At 40.5% G+C, this 18,632-nt stretch overlaps 3 protein-coding genes across 9 annotated transcripts in view; 2 read left to right on the top strand and 1 right to left on the bottom strand.

Moving 5' to 3' along the window:
* Window positions 1-893: 893 nt before the first annotated feature.
* LOC102314455 (pannexin-1) lies at window positions 894-5,998 on the top strand. Of its 2 annotated transcripts, XM_005924959.3 has the most exons (7): window positions 894-1,428; window positions 2,745-2,866; window positions 3,592-3,791; window positions 4,610-4,857; window positions 4,936-5,111; window positions 5,207-5,366; window positions 5,451-5,998. In XM_005924959.3, exons 1-6 carry the CDS (start codon window positions 1,248-1,250, stop codon window positions 5,354-5,356), a joined length of 1,077 nt encoding a protein of 358 aa, XP_005925021.1. In that variant the 5' UTR covers window positions 894-1,247; the 3' UTR covers window positions 5,357-5,366; window positions 5,451-5,998. The 2 variants fall into 2 exon arrangements, with proteins under 2 accessions (XP_005925021.1, XP_005925019.1); XM_005924957.3 differs by having other exon boundaries at window positions 896-1,428; window positions 4,610-5,111.
* A 1,187-nt stretch (window positions 5,999-7,185) lies between these two features.
* On the top strand, window positions 7,186-13,154 carry LOC102313739 (nuclear distribution protein nudE homolog 1). Of its 3 annotated transcripts, none has more exons than XM_005924956.3 (9): window positions 7,186-7,350; window positions 7,734-7,821; window positions 7,951-8,104; window positions 8,539-8,687; window positions 8,793-8,929; window positions 9,500-9,676; window positions 9,763-9,848; window positions 9,944-10,098; window positions 11,352-13,154. In XM_005924956.3, the coding sequence occupies exons 2-9, from the start codon at window positions 7,736-7,738 to the stop codon at window positions 11,443-11,445; spliced, it is 1,038 nt and encodes a 345-aa protein (XP_005925018.1). In that variant the 5' UTR covers window positions 7,186-7,350; window positions 7,734-7,735; the 3' UTR covers window positions 11,446-13,154. The 3 variants fall into 3 exon arrangements, with proteins under 3 accessions (XP_005925018.1, XP_005925016.1, XP_005925017.1); XM_005924954.3 differs by having other exon boundaries at window positions 7,731-7,821; XM_005924955.3 differs by having other exon boundaries at window positions 7,655-7,821.
* The window catches only part of myh11a (myosin, heavy chain 11a, smooth muscle), a 34,596-nt gene continuing 29,068 nt past the window's right edge, over window positions 13,105-18,632 (bottom strand). For 2 of the 4 annotated variants that reach the window (XM_005924952.3, XM_005924953.3), the window contains 9 exons: window positions 18,316-18,528; window positions 18,048-18,209; window positions 17,467-17,595; window positions 17,300-17,388; window positions 17,086-17,209; window positions 16,788-16,996; window positions 16,537-16,645; window positions 16,261-16,433; window positions 13,105-14,596 (listed from right to left, as the gene is read on the bottom strand). In XM_005924952.3, coding sequence (XP_005925014.1) covers window positions 14,467-14,596; window positions 16,261-16,433; window positions 16,537-16,645; window positions 16,788-16,996; window positions 17,086-17,209; window positions 17,300-17,388; window positions 17,467-17,595; window positions 18,048-18,209; window positions 18,316-18,528 — 1,338 coding nt within the window. In that variant the 3' untranslated portion in view covers window positions 13,105-14,466. Of the gene's footprint in view, window positions 14,597-15,074; window positions 15,108-16,256; window positions 16,434-16,536; window positions 16,646-16,787; window positions 16,997-17,085; window positions 17,210-17,299; window positions 17,389-17,466; window positions 17,596-18,047; window positions 18,210-18,315; window positions 18,529-18,632 lie in introns of those variants that run through there. The other 2 variants (XM_014334397.2, XM_042221619.1) reach the window with 2 other exon arrangements.

Raw genomic sequence — 18,632 nt, 5'->3', positions numbered from 1 at the left:
AGAAGGAGAGCACAGCTGGGGGAAATTAGAACTGACGAGACAAGCAAAGCAGGACACATTCACATAAGTCACGGACCTTCAAAGTAAAACAGGAAGGATCACACAGAGACGCGAACTTGACACAGTGGAGACAGCAACTAAGAAACACAGAGACATAAACCATAAGGCAGAGGACTCTAAGAACCGAGAGACACAGAGGGGAACCCAAACATGCAGACACAGACTTACACAGAACAGAGGGCACATAGAGAAACATGAAGGGCAAGGGATAGAAACTAGAAACCATAGCATAACTCACACCAAGTACAATAATACAAAACCCACAAAGAACTAAAACGCTGGGTCAGGAGACCCAGGACCCTGACAACCATATGCAAACTTATATCATTAAAATATTATACTGACTACTAAGTACAATTTTCCATTGACACACACACACAAAAACGACATGTAGTCACAACATCCAAGGATACATACTCAGACCATATACCGTCAGTATGCTTTTTATGTTATTATTGCTTATCATTTATTATTGCTTTTATAGATTAAACATGCAAAATATTAAGCAATGTTTTTTGTTGGTGGAGCATTATGTCTTTATGAAAACATAGCAATGCAGTGTTCTAATGGTGGTATTACATTCTGAAAGGAAGCACTGTTGAATTAATGGTTGTTTTCATTTGGTAGGAAGTATCTTAATAACATTGTTATTGATAGTCTTACTTATCTTCTCATGGAAACCCTCAGCCTGACTATCGTGGGCCTTTCTTGCGTGTTGTCTCTGTTCCTGCCAGAATTCTTTCCAGCTTTCTTCCAGAGTACGGTGATGTGGGTGTTAATTTAATTAATTATTCTTAGTTGGCATAGATACGGTGTAATGTGGAGTGAATGTCTGTATAGAAGCCCCACCTTTGCCCCCCAAAGTTTTGTTGTTGGTTTATTTTGTTTGTTCGTTTTTAAAAAAAGAAGCTTTGAGCGGTCGAGTATAACGGAACAATAGCGCTCCATAGTGGCTGGCAGACCCCCCCCTCCCCTCCCGTTGATGTCTGGGGTAGGCAGGGAAACAGGTTCAACCATCAGCCCCGTTGTGAACGGACGTGGGTCCGTTATTTTTGTCCTTTTATACATACACTATCCACCGTGAGAGCGACTCGACATCGTTGAAACACCAGAAGCTGTTTGCTTAATTGAAAAGAAACGGACTCTCCCATCAATTAGACGGCACCGACTTTTTGTTCCCGTCTGACATGGCGATCGCACACGTAGCCACCGAGTACGTCTTTTCCGACTTTTTGTTAAAGGACCCGACGGAGACCAAGTACAAAGGCATCCGTCTCGAGTTGGCTGTGGACAAAATAGTCACGTTTCTGGCGGTGGGACTGCCTTTGTTCCTCATCTCGCTCGCCTTTGCTCAGGAGGTCTCAGTGGGTGAGTTAAATGTGTGAAGAGACAGTTTCATTATGTGGGAAAATGCAATCCCGGCAGGGAAACTTATTGTTCCTTAAATAAAATCAAACTGACATAGAGTGTAGGGTGAAGATGAGTGTTTTACTAGGCAGAAGGACAGAGCTGTGGAAGAAGGTGTGGTTTGAGTCTCCACCCGTCTGCTCCTTTCACTCCCAGACAGTGAGGCAAGCATCCTGCTGCCTCTGCAGCTGCTGCTGGTGCTGATGATGATGATGGTGAAAACAGTGGCATGCTGACACACGTGTTCTTTTCATGGATGAGCTTGTTTCTGAATGCAATGAGTGCGAGAAAAGACACAAACACATATGGCACAAGTTTGATCTGCATACCTCCCTCTGGAGTGTAAACAAAAATCTAGCTCCATCAGCAGTTTCACAAATCTACATAATCCCCTTAGGTCACAATGCTCATAGTCCAACACACTGTCCATAATCAGACCAGATGGATCATTACTCTGCAAGCCTTGTGGGAACTACTGTTGTGCTTCTGAGGTTGAAATGCAAAGTGGTTCAAAATCTATTATTAATGTTCCCAATTAAAAACAGTGTGGCAGTCACAAAAAAATAGCTGCAGGAAGGAAAGTCTTCTGAGCTATAGAAACACTGAGTTGCGAATTGGCTTATTTTTAAGCAGAAATGGGATGCCATAGGATGGGTGTCAAACATCAGCATGCCACAGGGTCCCGTGTGGGAATTTGGGTGGCTTGGCTAAGTATGAAAATTGCAGAAAAGCAGTGAATTTACTTCTTAGTTCCAGTTTCTTAGTTCCAAAGGTTAGTTACATAAATAATAAAATACCAAACAAGTGCGTGAAAAGATGGGAGAGGTAAAACCCAAACAATACAAGTTAACGCATGGCAACAGGATCACAGACTGTATTTAAAAGAAGTCAGGACACCAAAATGAAGACTGTCATCTTACATTTTATTTTGTTTTATTTACAAAATTTCAAAATTTGCACTTTTGCTAAACATTAAAAGGTCATTGCTCTGATGCTGGAGCTCAAATAACTGATAGCTGCTGTGGTTGTATCTAGTGAACAGAAAACACATGGAAGATGTTCCTGTCCACTGAGTATGAGGGGCATTTTTTTTCTTAATTGTGCATACTTTGAATCCCTGCCACAACAGGCGATGACGTAATTATTGGCTCAAAATATGCTGAAAGCAATTCAAAGCAACTGGACCATGAGTGCAGAAAAAAGAAGGCTGCATTAATTTTTCTGAAAAAACAAGCCGCCCATTAGCACTGATTCTTTGTTTTCCTCTGGGTCCTCAGGCACCCAGATCAGCTGCTTTCCTCCCACTAACTTTTCCTGGAGACAGGCTGGATACGTGGACTCTTTTTGTTGGGCAGCAGTGCAGCAGCAAGCAGACAGCTCGCCACTGTGGCTACACAAGGTACACACAGTATAACCAAACACAGACAGTAAATGCACTGGACATGTTTATAAAAAAGGTGCAATGTTATGTTAAAGTGCAGGAATTTGTATTGAAACATATACACACCTGTGCAATAAATCTTTTACACATATAGTATGCTCATTTATACCTGCACAATAAACATAATACTATGCTGAAATCTAATTATACTAGAAATCGAATTTATAACTAGTGCATTGCTGATTATATGTCAGTTTTAATTTAATGAAATGCTATTTTTTATCACTTGTTTTTTTTTATCAGTTGTTAATGTTTGTTTTTTATAATTTATTGGTAGATTAATACTTCTGTTAATTAATTACCTCTTCATTTGTAAAACTTCATTAATTTTCATTTTGTAGGTCTTCGAATAGCTAAATTACATATTACATTAACCATAATGAAATAAGTCTCATATTTTCAACAGATGCTAGGCACATTACAAATTTATTTAAACAACTACTTAGTAGACACCGAAACGAACTACAACCTTGTATATACCCACATCATAATCTGGTGATGATCAAATTAAACATAATAATCAAGTTTTGCCAGACGAGTGCTTCCTAAAACATCTGCGAGGGCACCAAAGAACGGCAAAGACATTATTTTCTTTATAATATTAAAAGAATAAACATTATAAAGTAATATTAGCCAAAATAAAGCTACTAATACATTTGTCTTCCTTTCTGTGACTTCCACAGTTCTTCCCATACATCCTGCTCTCACTGGCCATCCTCATGTACATCCCCGCCTTGTTCTGGCGCTTCACAGCAGCTCCGCACCTCTCCTCTGATCTCAGCTTTATCATGGAGGAGCTAGACCGCTTTTATAATCGTGCCATCAGACTAGCCAAGAATTTAGCCTCTTTAGATAGCAAGGATGCACCCGAAGGCACACAGAGGTAAACACCTTGTTATCACCTACAGTCAATGTACTCAACTGCTTTACTCTTGTAGATTTTGGCAGGTGATTAGACTGGGACACTCCTTTTTTCAAAGTCTTCTGAAGGTATTTATTTAAAATGTTGGTCTACCACTTTTTTATTATAGTATGAGCTAGCTTGAACTTTGACGACAAACTACACATATGAGGCCATTAATTTACACATGCAGCCAGTTTATAGAGACGTCATTTAGAATAGAAAAGAATAGAATAGCCACTTTATTGTTATTCAGAACATACAACTGTTAGTGCACACCAGAACGAAATTTCGGTGCATTTACTCGCCATCGGGCTTTACAATATAAATAATAAATAAATCCAAATCGAAAAGGTTGAAAAGAATCTCAGATATGTACAAGTAAAAATATAAGAGAAATGTACTATATTTGTATTCGTGTAGAGAACATTTAGTCATCCTACACTCACATTTTTAAAGCTGCTAAATGCTTCATTTATTTTATTGTTGCTAACTGGGTCTTCCTGCTATTTGGTGAAAGGTAGGCAGCAGTACACAGGACATCTGAATTCTTTTCATTTTGTATCTGCTGAAGAGTGATGGCATCTTTGGTGCCATCTTGTGGTAATGTTACAGCAGCAAAGCTGGCAGGGAGAAATGCTTGTCTTTCACTCCTGACATACAAAGTGGGGCATTTTTTGAATATTAATGATCATTAAAAAACCCAAAGTGTAGTTTAAAAACTATTTTCCACAAAGTGCTATGAAACTGAAGTCATTTTATCTCATGCTAATTGTTCATTTACCTTTTTCCTGCTGCAGTGCTTCGGACCTGACTGAAGGCTGCTTTAAATACCCTTTAGTGGAGCAGTATTTAAAGACCAAGCGCTTCTCTCACAGACTTGTGGTCAAGTACCTGGCATGTCGGGGACTGACTCTGCTGATCCTCCTGCTTGCATGTATCTACCTTGGCTATTACATCCTGCTAGCTTCTCTCACGGATGAGTTTCCGTGTGACCTGCGGACAGGAGTGCTGAAGAACGACAGCATGGTGCCGTCTCCTGTTCAGTGTAAGCTTGTTGCAGTTGGTGTTTTCAGGCTTCTCAGCTATATCAACCTGGGAGTGTATGTGATTCTTGCTCCATTAGTGGTGTATGCTGCTCTTGGGCCAGCACGTCAAAGCTCCAGCTTCCTTCGGCCTTATGAGATGCTGCCTGGATTTGGTGCTCTGGGTCTGGTCACCCCCGTCTACAATGACCTCAGTATCTATCTGCTGTTTCTGCATGAGAACCTGAGCGCACTTAAGTCCTTTAAGTGTCTGCAGGTGCGTCTCAACACTAAAACTATGGGTGAAGCATGGGCACTTGTTTGTGTTGTTCCTTTCTTCTTAGGAAAATTAGAAAAATGTCTCTTCCACAGGTGCTTGAATTGTTGCAAGAGGCTGATGATGAGGGGTTTGACACCATGTGTCTACTGCGATCTCTGGGGCAGGTGAAGACTGATGTTTTAGACAGTAAGAAGACGTGCTCTCACAAGGACAACAAAGAAACGGATAAGGCTGAAGAATAGTTACTCTCATGTAAGGATAAACTCTTGAGTGTTCTGATGAGAGCCAAAATAAATGTGTTGTATTTAACATCATACTTATTTTGTCTTCCTCCAGTGCCTTGTTACTTCTGATGAGATGACCTGATGAGGATGCTCTGATGGAAAAGAAGCACTGAGATGAACTCCTTTGGACTTGTTTTTATTGGAGCTGTTGTAGCATGTTAAGCTACAAACCTGTAGTTTGACCAGTTCAGTTTACCTTACCTTCTTACTTTAATGCATGGAAATACTCCAGAGATAAGTGGAGCAGATGTCGCAATTTTTTCTACATAGGATTTCCTATTTTATATTTTTTTTGTACACGTCTTTGCTCAGGATCCAAATTGCCTTTAAATCAAAGTGAGCCATGTTCTTCGGACAGCTGCTTCCTATCTTTTATTATAGAATGAGGGAAGCTTCGTACCACTTTGTTTTTATTCGTTTACATGTGTAATTATTGAAAATAAACCACAATAAATTAAGACCACTTGATATTATAAAAACTGGAACTTTTGTTTGTGTTGTAAAGCATTTTTGCCTTCTAATGTGAAGTTATCAGCATTGGCATACTGTATATGATGTACTTTGGTTTGCACTCACTAAAATTAAAATATAACCTAAACTGTCCAAATTACATGAAAGGTACATTTATATTTTTCCAAGTACTGTAATACTAATGGTATCACTGCCAGAATTACCATTTTGGATTATTATCCTTTTATTTCTAACTTAATTAATACACACTCATGGCCACTTTAATAGGTACAACTTATTAGTAGCACATTGGACACCTTTTGCATTCAGAACTGCCTTAATTTATAATGACATCTATTCAACAGGGTATAGAGATTTTGATCCATACTGAAATCATAGCATAAATCAGCAATATTGAAGGTAGGCTGTGGTGTTTTATCAATGCCAAACTGGTACTAAGGGGACCAAAATGTGGCAGCAAAATATCTTCCACACCATTACACCACCAGCAGTGTGAACCATTGATACAATGTAGGATGGAGCCATGCTTTCATGCTGTTCATGGCAAATTCTGACCCTACCATCTGAATGTCTGAATGCAGAAAATGAGACTCATCAGAACTTTTTTCCAAACTGATGTCCAGTTATGATCAACCTGTGTGAGTAGCCTCAGTTTCCCGTTGTAAGCTGACAAGTGAGGCACTCACTGTGATTTTATATAGTTGTAGCCTGTCTGCTTCAAGGCTGGACATGCTGTACATTCAGAGATGTTCTTCTGCATACATTGGTTGGAACAAGTGGTAATTTGAGTTATTTCCTATTAGTTTAAAGTAGTATAGGCACTCTGTAAACCCTAGAGATAGTTGTTTGGAGAAATCACAGTAGCTCAGCCATTTCTGAAATACAGTTGTTGTTGTTGTTGTTGTTGTTGTTTTTTTAACACAAAGCATCAGTGGAGCCACTACCATTGTATGTTTCCCATACATAAATGATGACTGAATGAAAGCTCAAGAACATTTCACGCTTTATCATGTATTAAGAAAAAAGTGCTTCAATTCCATTTCACTTTCCCTGTCAGACAGTCGGTGTAGTAATATGGGCAGAATACTGAAACAAAAAACAAACAAACAAAAAAAAAGAAAATCTAAATTTAAATGTGAGGGCTATACAATAATTTCTTTTATTATAAATGCAGTGTATGAAATATCATAAACGCCTTACAAAGCAGAAACAACGGACTGTGCTTGAGGCTCCGCCTTCCCGGCCTACAGGTCTGCTAAATCATATGATTGGTTAATCTTTAAAAACGTCATCTGTGTTGCCCAATGAGCTTCACGAACTCAATGTTCGTATTATTTGGTTGGCGAGACGATCGACGTGGTAACGAAGGATTAGTTTGTGCAATTCTCAATACGTATACTCAATAAATCCGGAAAAAATATCATCACATCGAAGTACATTCCCTTAGCTGTAGCATGCTTTAATCGTTCCTTCATATGCAGGTGAGTGTGTTTAGTTCCGTTTAGAGCAGCTTTAGAATCACATATCGAACTAGATCGGTTAGCTGCCTATATTAGCTTAAGTTAGCTAAAAACTTAGCCGGGCCATATGCATTCTCTGACATTGCATTTAGATTTAAAAGTTTCCGTTTCATTTTTTACTATTCTACAAATAAACTTTAAAACTATTTTTTTGGTTATCCCTTTTTTGGCATAAGTATGTGAAGGAAATTGTTCGGCGGAGGTAATTTGTGTTAGCTAATAAAGTTAGCACTCGCTAACGGTTTTGTAATGATGTGTCCCCAAGTGAGACAACCACGTAATTTAAGAAAGGAGAAAGCTATAATTTGATTGAATCCTCCCTCCATCCTTACTCGGAGCAGCAGACATGGTAGAGCCGACAACACGCAAGTTTGCATCCCTAGAAGAGGAGCTGGGCTTCTGGAAGGAGCAAGCAGAGAGATACGAGCAAAGGTACTAAAAAAAAGGCATACAATCGGAGGACTTACTTTTAGATAATTACTTTCTGCAGTTATTGTTATATAATTCTTAACATGTGCTGAGCTGATATTTTGGAGGTGTTGTACATTGCTCTGTCACCAGGGCTGAGGAGGCTCAAGAGGAGCTGCAGGAATTCCAGCAGATGAGTCGGGACTATGAGGCTGAGCTTGAGACAGAGCTGAAGCAATGTGAGGGTCGAAACAAAGAGCTCCTGCAGGATAATCACCGGCTTCGTGTAGAACTGGAAAACATAAAGGTAGACAACCTTGATTTTAAGTAGGCTGTGGCCCCTTAATAGAGGGACACAAGCACTGATGCTCCACTTAGTGACATTGAGGATTTGGAACAGACACACCCCACACAAGCAGCTTTTAGCCTACCAACATTCAGCTTGTTATTGCTACTGCCACTAGGAAAATTGCTGCCTGGGTATAAAGCAGCTGACTGCTATTTTAGTCAGTGGTCCATGGGGAAATAAGCATAGTGGAGAAAGTAAATGCAGTTTTGTGTTCAAAAAATGCTCAAATGTCGGGAGAGGGAACTTTTTAAAGGGTTTATTGTCTCAACGTTTAATAAAATAGTCAGCTTTTCTTATTAAAATATGAACGGCAGCTGTGTTGATTAATTTGCCATGACCTTGCCAAGCTGACACTGTCAGTTTCAGTTTATTTGTTCTTGTGCTTTTTGTAGGAGAAATTTGAAGTCCAGCATTCTGATGCTTTGAGGCACATATCAACACTTGAGGAAGAGCTGGGAGAGACCAGAGCAGTTAGAGATCATCTGCAGAAGTATATCAGAGAGTTAGAGCAATCCAATGATGACCTGGAGAGAACCAAAAGGTCAGTGCTTAAAAGTTGGTACATGTTCACACAGCCATGCTGTGCCTGTTAGACTTGCCAATATATAAACAATATTGCATAATATGACCTCTCTGCTTGTCTCAGGGCTACCATCATGTCTCTGGAGGACTTTGAGCAGCGGATGAACCAGGTCATTGAGAGAAACGCCTTTCTTGAAAGTGAGCTGGATGAGAAAGAGAACCTGCTTGAGTCTGTTCAGAGGCTCAAGGACGAAGCTAGAGGTACACACACAATCATCCACTCAAAGCAGCTTCTCAGGTTCACAAGAACTGCTGATTTCTCTTATCACTGACTCAGTGAATTTTGATAGTTTGATTAATTCAGCAGTTCCTGTTTTTATTTATGTCCTGTTCTTCCCGTTTATTGTACATCTGACTGTTAATATATAATAATTTTATAGGATATGTTTTAACTAGTAACCTAGGTAAAATTATTTAATGGGTTTTATAAGTGTTTATGAGTCTATGCTTAACTGGTCTTCACAGACAGCTATAGGCATATATTTTAGTGCTATATGGTGTGGAAATTCACTTGGTGAATCTTTCTAAAGTGTGGAACGCTATCACAGTTAATATATTGTATGTGCTTTTAATGTGCTGTGAGAAACTGAACTGGCAGTTGGTCGTCAGGTTTCATTGTGCAACCAGCGTCACCTTTACTTTTGTTTTTGATCATGTTTGCCTGCCCCATATGCCAGCTTTTTCCACAAATATAAATTACTTCTGAAAAACTATAATAGGTGGTTGGTTAGAAGATGGTTTAAATTCTGTTACTTCTGTAACTTGCGGCAGACCTTCGCCATGAGCTGGCTGTACGACAGAAGGAGAGACGGCCATCCAGCAGCCTGGGCAAAGACACAGATCGTCCTGATACGATGTTACCCTCAGCTGGAAATCCTTCCATCCCCGTCACACCCTCCAAACCTATTAGTTCATATGTCACAACCCCAGCTTCCAACATCCGGAGAGGTAATATAAAACTCTGACTATCTTAATAAGTACCTCTATACTAAAAAACCATGTGTTTATCAGCTTATGTGTGGTTGTTGTTTTAGGTGATAGTCTAACAGGAACCCCGCTTACTACATCGGCTAGAATATCTGCACTCAACATCGTTGGGGAACTACTCAGAAAAGTTGGAGTAAGAAAGTTAATACTTGTACTGAAAGTGCTATGTTTGTTTGTATGTCTTTATTATTGATTTATGTATTTATTTATTTATTTTAATCCTGCCAGAATTTGGAGTCCAAGTTGGCATCTTGTCGAGACTTTGTGTACGACACATCCGTCAACAGACCGGCACTTACAGTTGGTCCTGGCAGTCCTTCGGGTTTAGATGCAGGTGCTGAGCTCCAGGCGGTGGGCCTGAGCCCTCCTTCTCAGTATGACAGGTGAGGGAATGTGTCATCATGAGTTTACAGTAGAAGATCTGTTTTGAGTAATACACGTCTAGCTATCTGCATACTTTATGATTGGCCTTCTTATGGATCCAGATTGCACCTTGTTACTTCTCTGTTTGCCTAATTTCCAGCTCTTAAAGTTGCTGTTTGGTATTTTAGAGTTTTATTATTCTATTTTTGTTGATTGTCCCTGGAAAAAAGTTTAGTAGCTTATTGCATGCTAACAGAATTTAATAAAACTTAATGGCTATTTGAATATTTCAGAATCTGCTTGATACTTTAATTTTACTTCCTTAAATTAGGTACCTTTTATCTTTACCACTTTGCCAACTGGTAGTGATAACTGGTGATAATGGTGTTTGTAGCTAAACAATGTAATACATGAGGTAATGTGTAATTGAATGTTGGCATATATAGGTCTCTACACCAGTTATAACCTGTATAGACTATGCATAGAGTCTTTACCTTCTCCTAGGAGAAATTATTCAAGCTGTTTTATGATCTGAGCAGTTACTGTCATATTTCATGCCTGCATATGGAACAAAATGGCCGGGTTTGCATCAGAAGTTGAGGGGGTGAGCTCTGCCTGTTATGACCCATCACAAAACCTGGAAACTATTACAACGGTTGTTTTTCCACGTCTATCAATATATACTGAGGTGTCAAAACACCAGCACAGGGGTGCCGTCATCTTTATGGGGGAACAGAGTTAAAAATGGATGTGGCCTCTGGGCCTGAAAAGCCAGATGAAGTTGGGCTAAACCCAAGCAGTGACATGTGTAATGTCATGATGTAATGGCCAGCAGGGGGCGTCTCCGGGGGTTGCAAAATGAACTCTGTAAAAGGTCGATGGGAGAATGATGCTCCCCTCTTTACTTTTATGACATGAGTAAAAATGTTCCTGATGACTTTATAAAGTCATTCATTAATTTGAAGTCTTACTGAACAAACATGATGTTTATTTTGTGCATTCTGGCTCCATTCAAGATGTGAAATGAATGATAAAGCAGGATATGCTTTAGGGTCTGGCTGCCTAACTTTGTTTAATAAGCCACTAACTCACAAGCATTGTTATGGGTCTCTCAGTCAGAACCACCCTGTGCTTGTTAAACACAACAAACAAAAAACAAGATGGCAACAGTCCAAATGCAAAGCCTTGAGGCTTTTGACTGTAACTACATTTGAAAAAAGATTGTGACTCTGAATGTACAGCTTTAGCTCATGAGTTGAACTTTGTTTTTCAGTTTGGTGAAACGGTTAGAGTTTGGACCAGCTCCTCCAAGAGGGATCTCCCATGGTGCCCAGTCTCCACAGGGAGGGGTCAAGATACTGCTATGAGAGGGGAGGGGAAAAAACCCTTCCTTTCTCTCTCCCTCCTGACCTTCCTCATACGACATCCCTGGACTTTGAGCTGAGCTGTCTTCCTTGTCGCCGTACGTCCTGCTGATTGTCCTTGCACCGTGCCCTCACTGAGCAAAGAGAGAGGCTCCGCCCATTAACGCACGGACTTCTGCTCTCTCAGGCTTGTACCACACCATATCATAGGAGGCAGCACTACATCCTGTGGACCCTACCATTCGCAGCATATCTTCCACTATATCTCTAATGCTGTGGTGGCTAACTTCTTAAAAAAACAAAAAACAAACTCATGATGGACCTTCTGTGTTTTCTGTGGTTGGATCAAGCACAGCAGGGCTTTGTAAACATTTCTGCTCCTACATCACTAATCTAGTGCACTAGCCTATTAATCATTATCCATGTAAGGAACAGTTTTAATAATTAAAAGCACTGGAAAGTGACCCTGGTATAGGGACCAGAATCTGGAGTATTGTTTATGGAAAAGTTGAGCAAATATTGTGTTTGTGACCAAGTCAAAACCAAAGCTGTGATAAATGGGAAAACTGAAAATAACAAAAGCAATAGGTTTGTTTTTCTTTGAGATGTATATGAAAAACATGGTTGAGCTTTGTCATTGGCCTTTTCTGTGTTTATCGTTTCCCATCATGTCTTGAAGAACACAGATTGATATTTTGGTTTAAAAATATTTCAGACTGGGTGAATGAATGAGCTGACAATGAATTACTTCCTGCCATGAATTGGCGTTAGTATTTCAGCCAGCCTTCATCACTGCTGTTACTTCTTCAGTTTTTGGGCTCTTGCTTTGCTGCAGTGCCGCGGCTGATCCAGGTGTTAAAATACCGAAACAGATCATCGTCTCTGTCAGATTTTCATCGAGAGGGGTGCCACTTGACTTCATGGTGGTTAAAGTAATAGCATTTAGTATACCCCCCAACCCCATTTCGTTATCATTCGGGTCCTTCCTATTACCTCCCTCCAACCATTTCACACACCAACTATTTTCTGCTTTACTGGGGTTATAAAAGATAAAATTTATCATGCTGAAGATTTATGATCTAATGTTATCATAAACCTTTTTACTGATGGTAGCTGACAGTATATTTTAGACAGGCACTTGAATGTATAGTGTCTCTTTCTGCCACTTAGACTTACATGGTGGACATATGGTAAACATGATAAGCAATAATAGATTTTGAAATGGTCAAATTAGCACTGTTCGTATATTTGTGTAGGTATAAAGAAGACTTTGAAATTAGGAAATGGAGCGATTCTGATGTGACAGCTATGCTTTTCCCTGAAATGTTTCTGTTTAAATGGATCTTGTCACTACTGCCATCCAGCAGCTCATTAAGCAGCTCATTAAGCAAATATTAAAGTTGCATATCTAAATATGACCTTTATACAGTAGCTATCACTGTATACTGCACTGTAGCCTTTGTGTAGGAATTAACTTGTAACATCTGAAATCTGGAGGTCCTCCTGTTTGCAGGACAGTTTAAAGGGGGCCTGTAATGCTTGTTTCTACAGTCATATTAATGTTCTTGAGTGTAACCGAGGCACTATGAAGGTCACACAGTTAAAAATAATCATCATTTGTCTCATTCAGGACCTTTTTACAGTCCGAGTTTATCCACTGCCTGAAACAAGTTATTGTAGGTCTCAATTTAGGCCAGCTTTTTTTTTTTTTTCTCTTATGTCTGCTCCCTCCTAAACGGAAGTTTTGAACCTCACTGAAATGAACACATTAAGGATATCCTCTTTAACGACATACAGAGTAGACAGAAAATAGTCTTTAGAGCAGGCTTGAACTAGAAATATTGACTCACAGGGAATCCTAACACATATGCTGACCTCATGATTTGAAACTTTGGCCTTGTTTCGTCTACGAGTGTGACAGAAAGTAAAGGGAAGCATAACTGGTCCCCTTTAATCTTCCTTGAGCTACTTCCAGTTGTAATCCTTGTAATCACTGTGTACTGGCTGTTTGTTTAGGACGCCTGCAGCTGCTTCTGTATGCTGACTTTAAACTGTTTGTGCCTGAGGTACTATACCCAACTTTCGTCCTGCTGGTTTGCAGTCGTTTTTTCTTTTTCTACTAAACTGAGCAGATGTGAATAATGTGAGTGAGTTACTGACCAAGACAGAAACATTAAAAGGAGAAAGTCAAACTATTTTTTCTTTTTTTTTTTAAAGCTCTTTATTTCTTGTGCAGGTGGTTCAACAGGTAATGGATACAAAAAGTGCCATGTAAACATTTGTTGAATACAAAGAAAATTATAAAATGAGATTGACTTAGTTTAGGGTGATCAGGGACTTTTTGTTTCTAAGTACAGTAAATCTGGAGAAAGGAAAGCTACTGAAAGAAGATCTGAGCGTTGCTTAGTGCTCCATGTTGATATGTGACTCAGTTTTCTGGTTAACAGTAACCCACAACCTTGTCTGACCTCAAACATTTCATAAACCGCGTCTCTAAACAGGTTTGGACACATGAGAGGCACAAATAATATGACGGAAGCTAAAAATGTTTTTCCTTGGTGGGGGTAATAAACAACACTGCTGACTAGAAGCAGACTGGGGATTGAAATATCTGTCTATGCATCCAATCTGAAACCCTAGAGTGGTGCTCTGGAACAATAACAGCAGTCACAGGCAACAGGACGACGGTAACTGATAATAGTTCTACATCTGTAGATTTACACTTTGTCACTGCTTTAAGTACTAAGTGGGTGTTAATTAGAGGCTCCTATGTTTGTGTCAGTGCAGTAAAAAAAAACAAAACAGTGAAAATAGAAAAGGGAAAAAAAAAACAGCAAATCACACAAAAGCATAACCACTAGACGACCCCACTAAGTTGAAATCATGTCCTGATTGTTTTTGTGTCAAGAAAAGGTGCTCTGAAACAAGAGGACAGATAGATAGCATAATAGGCTTTTTCTTTGTTTTAAGTGGCAGGCTTTGCCCTGAACAGTATTTCTCATATATGGTTTTTTAAAAAGTCCCTTAGTCAGCGGACTTTGTTCCATTGAAGTCGCTTTGGGAGTCGGTGTCCTCCTCTGAGGCATCCTCGACCACCCTTCGGCCTCCGCCTATGCGCCGAGGTGTGCTGCTAAAGGAGGGCTCATTTCCACGCCTAAAATAGGACAAAAAAGTACACAAGACACAAACACAAAGAAACATTGTCACAGTGAGGGGATGCAATAGGCTCTGTGCTGGTTAAGTTCATTTGAAAACCAGTTGGGTGTTTGCACACTGCAAAAGGAGCGTTGATGAAGTACAGAATGTACAGGTTGTGCTTCGGTTACGGGTAAAGCACGCTGGTTATCTTTGTAACTCATTTTAACTCCTTGGTCAGGAAAATGAGTTTGGTTTACGGCAGTTAAACCAAGCACTGAGGAAAAATATGACCCCAGGAAATGGGTACAATGGAAACCAAATGGTGCAATATGACTTGGGACTCAGAATTTTTCAGTTACATCTCTGATAGCCACATTTCCCTCAGTTAGGCTCAGTGAAAGAAATGAGAGCATTAAAGGGTGTGCACGGGGAATGAAAAGTTATGGTATGTTAATGAGAAATAGTGATGGGGTAACTTTTAGGCGCAGAGATACCTGCTGCGTTACTCCTTGGGTTCAGGGTTGCCTCTGGAATAGAGATGGACATGATTGTTTTGTTTCCGCTCATCAACTTTAGAAAGAATGTGAATGCTTCAAGTGTTCATTTACATCCCTTTGAATGACATTAATTATGCTCTGTAGCACTGAAATGTAGCTTAACTGAGAGCATTTAAAACTAATAAATGTGCTTTAACCTGTCTACAGTTTGGCAAATCTGTAAACTGTTGTTTGTGTACAACTGTGGCTACAAAAAAGTTTGGATGCTTTATAAAATGTTAGAGCAGAATGCTAAGATTTGCAAATAACTCGAAACCTGTTTGATTGAAAGAAGCAGAAAAGACGACATTTAGATTTTTGAAACTGAGCAATTTTGATAATTTTGCTTTTCAAATATACAGTTTTTTAAATTTTGATGCGAGAATCATGTCAAAAATATGTTTAACAGGTTTAGTTTCTTCTTCCAACAGCACAGTTTGAGACTCGAGGGTTTTACTACGAAGGAAGTTCAGCAAAGCCAGAGTTTCTTTGTGTTAGCTGGCTCGACAAAACCTAAAACCTCATTCAGAGGTAACTGGTACCATGAAAATTATTTAACAGTCAACTTTCAAGTGAAAGAGTTTCTGCTTCAGGCTCTGAGTGTTCTTGCGTATAAAGGGAGGGGGGCTGGTGCCATTTAGCTTCTTTACTTGCTCTGCATAAAATTAGATACATTGAGTACCACCAAAGGAGCTGGTGATAAAGACATCACTAACACTGGGGCTGCAAATAAGATGAGCATAGTGCTGTGTACAGTTGAGCTTCATTCAGGGGTTTTAGTAAGGTATGTATATAAAAACATAGTGCTTCACCACAGAGTCTATACTGCAAGCAAAGCATGGTTTAAAAAAACGTAATAATAAAAATGTGGTTCCTCCAGCTGATTTTAAGCCAAAACTCTGAAGTTAATCTGATCCCAACCAGGTTATGTCATGTTAAAACCTAAGTTACCATGGAGACCTAGCCTGTTGTCTTTGTAGTATTTCAGGTTAAACTGATCTGCAAACCATTACATTCAGTTATTTACATTTTACACAGCATCCCAACCTCTTACTGCAATGTCTGTGTCCTGTTGTGACATCATGGAAATAGCAGGTGAACATCACCTCCATCAGCAGAACGACCCTTTGGCGTTTTATCCTACCTGAGTTTGTTCTTGAGAGAGCCGATCTCGCGGGTCATGGCGTCGTTGGCCTCAGTGGCTTCATCCAGCTCCCGCTGCAGCTTCCTGCGGGCTGCTGTGGCGCGCTGAGACTCCTCCTCCGATTCCTCTAGCTGCCGCTTCAGCTGCTTCATGCGAGTGTTTGACTTTTCCGCCTGGTGAGTGAACAAAGCGAATATGCTAACTCGGCACTGACAAGCACAATCAAAGCTGCATTTATTTTCTTGTTCGTGCACAAAAACGTTTCCGTGACTGTACCTGGTCTTTGTACTGCTCTGCCTGTTTTCTTTCGTCTTCCACCTGCAACATCAGGTCCTTGAGCTTCTTGTCTTTCTGGCGCATATTCTTGGCAGTTGTCTGCTTATCCCTGAGACAAGATGGACAAGAGTTAAGAGGAAATGAATATGAGTACAGCTGATACAATTTAAAGAAGGTAAAACCACCAAAAAAAGTAAATATTTTTTTATTCATCAAACATACAGTATGCTCTGTGTTTATGTGTCCCTGACCTGTTCTCCTGCTCCAGCTGCTCCTCCAGCTGTGCCACTTTAGCCTCCAAGGCAGAGATGGAGGACTTGAACTTGGACTTGACCTGGTTCTCCATCTCCTGGAGCTTGGCCTTCAGCTCCTTGTTCTGGCGGTCCAACTGCTGCCGAGCGCTTTCGTTCTTCTGGGAGGTCGTGCGCTCCGTCTGCAGCTCATTGTTCAGCTGATCCACCTGTGGGTGGAGTACGTGCAAAGAGAGGGATGAGAACTCTGCCCAGTGCTTTAACACTTCACGAATCATGTCTGCTACAGTCTTATCACCTGTTGAGTGCTCTTCCTCAGCCTGTCATTGAGGATCTCCATGTTGCTTTGCTCCTCCTCCAGCTCCTCCTCTAGCTGGGCGATCTTAGCTTCCAGGCGACGCTTCTCATCTGACAAGGCTGACCTGAGCACAGAGAGCATGGTAAGAAATGCCACCATCTTTTTTTCATGGTTCACTTCACAGACAAAGCAACAGAGTGAACTCTCAACCTACTTTCCAGAGGTGTTGCTCGCCAGCTCATCGGACAGTTCGTCTCTTTCAGCCTCTGCTTGCTTCCGTCCTCTCTCAGCTGCAGCCAGTTCCTGCAAACACATACATTCATTATTTTGAACCCCGGCTCCCAGAGAGGTTCTTGCCTTGTTAGGAATCGACAGCCTTACCTCCTGTAGCTGCATGAGCTCAGCCTCCAGACTCTTGGCCTTCTTCTCGCTCTCCTTTGCGGTGGTCAGCACCTCTTCTCGAGCAGCACGAGCATCTTCCAGCTCCCTCTGGTAGTCCTTCATCTGGGCCTGGAGGGATGAAGAGAAACAGAGACAGAGAAAAGACATCAGATAATGTTTCAAGTATATTTACGATACTTGAGGCAGATGATCTGTGTTTGATGATACCAAGTCCTGTTTTCAAGTGCTTCTCTTAGTGATCATATCTTATTTTAGTGTTTTGACATTTCCCTTTAAAGTCACAGTTACTAGCCAAAACCGGGGAATTTTCCCTTAAGAAGATGTTTGTCTACATATCTACAAGTTTGTTTCAAGCAAACAACAAGTTAAGTTTTACATGTGTTTGCTTCCAAGTTAAAAAAAAATCCAAAAACATTTTACCTTTAAAATAAAAACCTTCACTACAACATATGCTTTAATGTAAATATGCATCTAAAAAATTACAGTGAAAACTAAAAGACCCATACAGTATTTATATAAATTCTTCTGTGCTGAATTTTCTCAGTGTCCTTTGCTCTGACCTGGAGCTTGCGGAGCTGCTTGATAGCCTCATCACGTCCCTTATTGGCTGTCTCGATCTGTCCCTCCAGATCTTTCATGTCTATCTCCAGCTTCTTCTTGGCTGCTGCTGCTGTGGCCCTCTGCTTACGTTCATCCTCCAACTCCGTCTCCAACTCACGGACCTGCAGCCAGTGTGCATCATTGCAATGATTACTGACGCTGAAATAGCATTCTTTGATAATAAATCATTCACATCCTTCTGGTATAAGAATGAAGGCTTTTATTTACCTGCTTGACCAGCTGCCTCTTCTTCTCCTCTCCCATCTCATCTCTTCCCTGGAGGTCTCTCTCAAACTGGGCCTTCAGAGCCTGCATGTTGACCTCCAGACGCAACTTGGCATCCTCAGCCGCCTGCAGTTCGTCCTCTAGCTCCTCCAGCTGCGTCTTCATCTCCTCCACCTGGGCTTCCAGGCCTCGTTTGGACTTCTCCAGCTCATGGACCTTCCATCAATACATTTTAAATTAACTGGAAAGCTCTAGACACTGTAAACATATACCTGTAACTACAGACTTTCAGCCTGCAGATCTATTGACCAGTGCCAAGT

The sequence above is a fragment of the Haplochromis burtoni genome, unplaced genomic scaffold (assembly GCF_018398535.1).
Source record: "Haplochromis burtoni strain Fernald_Lab_line unplaced genomic scaffold, NCSU_Asbu1 Contig_70, whole genome shotgun sequence".
NCBI lineage: Eukaryota > Metazoa > Chordata > Actinopteri > Cichliformes > Cichlidae > Haplochromis > Haplochromis burtoni.
Note: the sequence above shows the minus strand (reverse complement) of the source record. Positions and strands in the feature narration are given on the sequence as shown.

Excerpts from the sequence above, each read along its gene's own strand:
- LOC102314455 (XM_005924957.3), top strand. The coding sequence starts at position 1,248 with ATGGCGATCGCACACGTAGCCACCGAGTACGTCTTTTCCGACTTTTTG. Across the intron at positions 1,429-2,744 it reads TGCTCAGGAGGTCTCAGTGG|GCACCCAGATCAGCTGCTTT; the intron begins GTGAGTTAAATG and ends CTGGGTCCTCAG. Across the intron at positions 5,112-5,206 it reads AGTCCTTTAAGTGTCTGCAG|GTGCTTGAATTGTTGCAAGA; the intron begins GTGCGTCTCAAC and ends TCTCTTCCACAG.
- LOC102313739 (XM_005924956.3), top strand. The coding sequence starts at position 7,736 with ATGGTAGAGCCGACAACACGCAAGTTTGCATCCCTAGAAGAGGAGCTG. Across the intron at positions 9,677-9,762 it reads AGCTTCCAACATCCGGAGAG|GTGATAGTCTAACAGGAACC; the intron begins GTAATATAAAAC and ends TTGTTGTTTTAG. Across the intron at positions 10,099-11,351 it reads CCTCCTTCTCAGTATGACAG|TTTGGTGAAACGGTTAGAGT; the intron begins GTGAGGGAATGT and ends TTTGTTTTTCAG.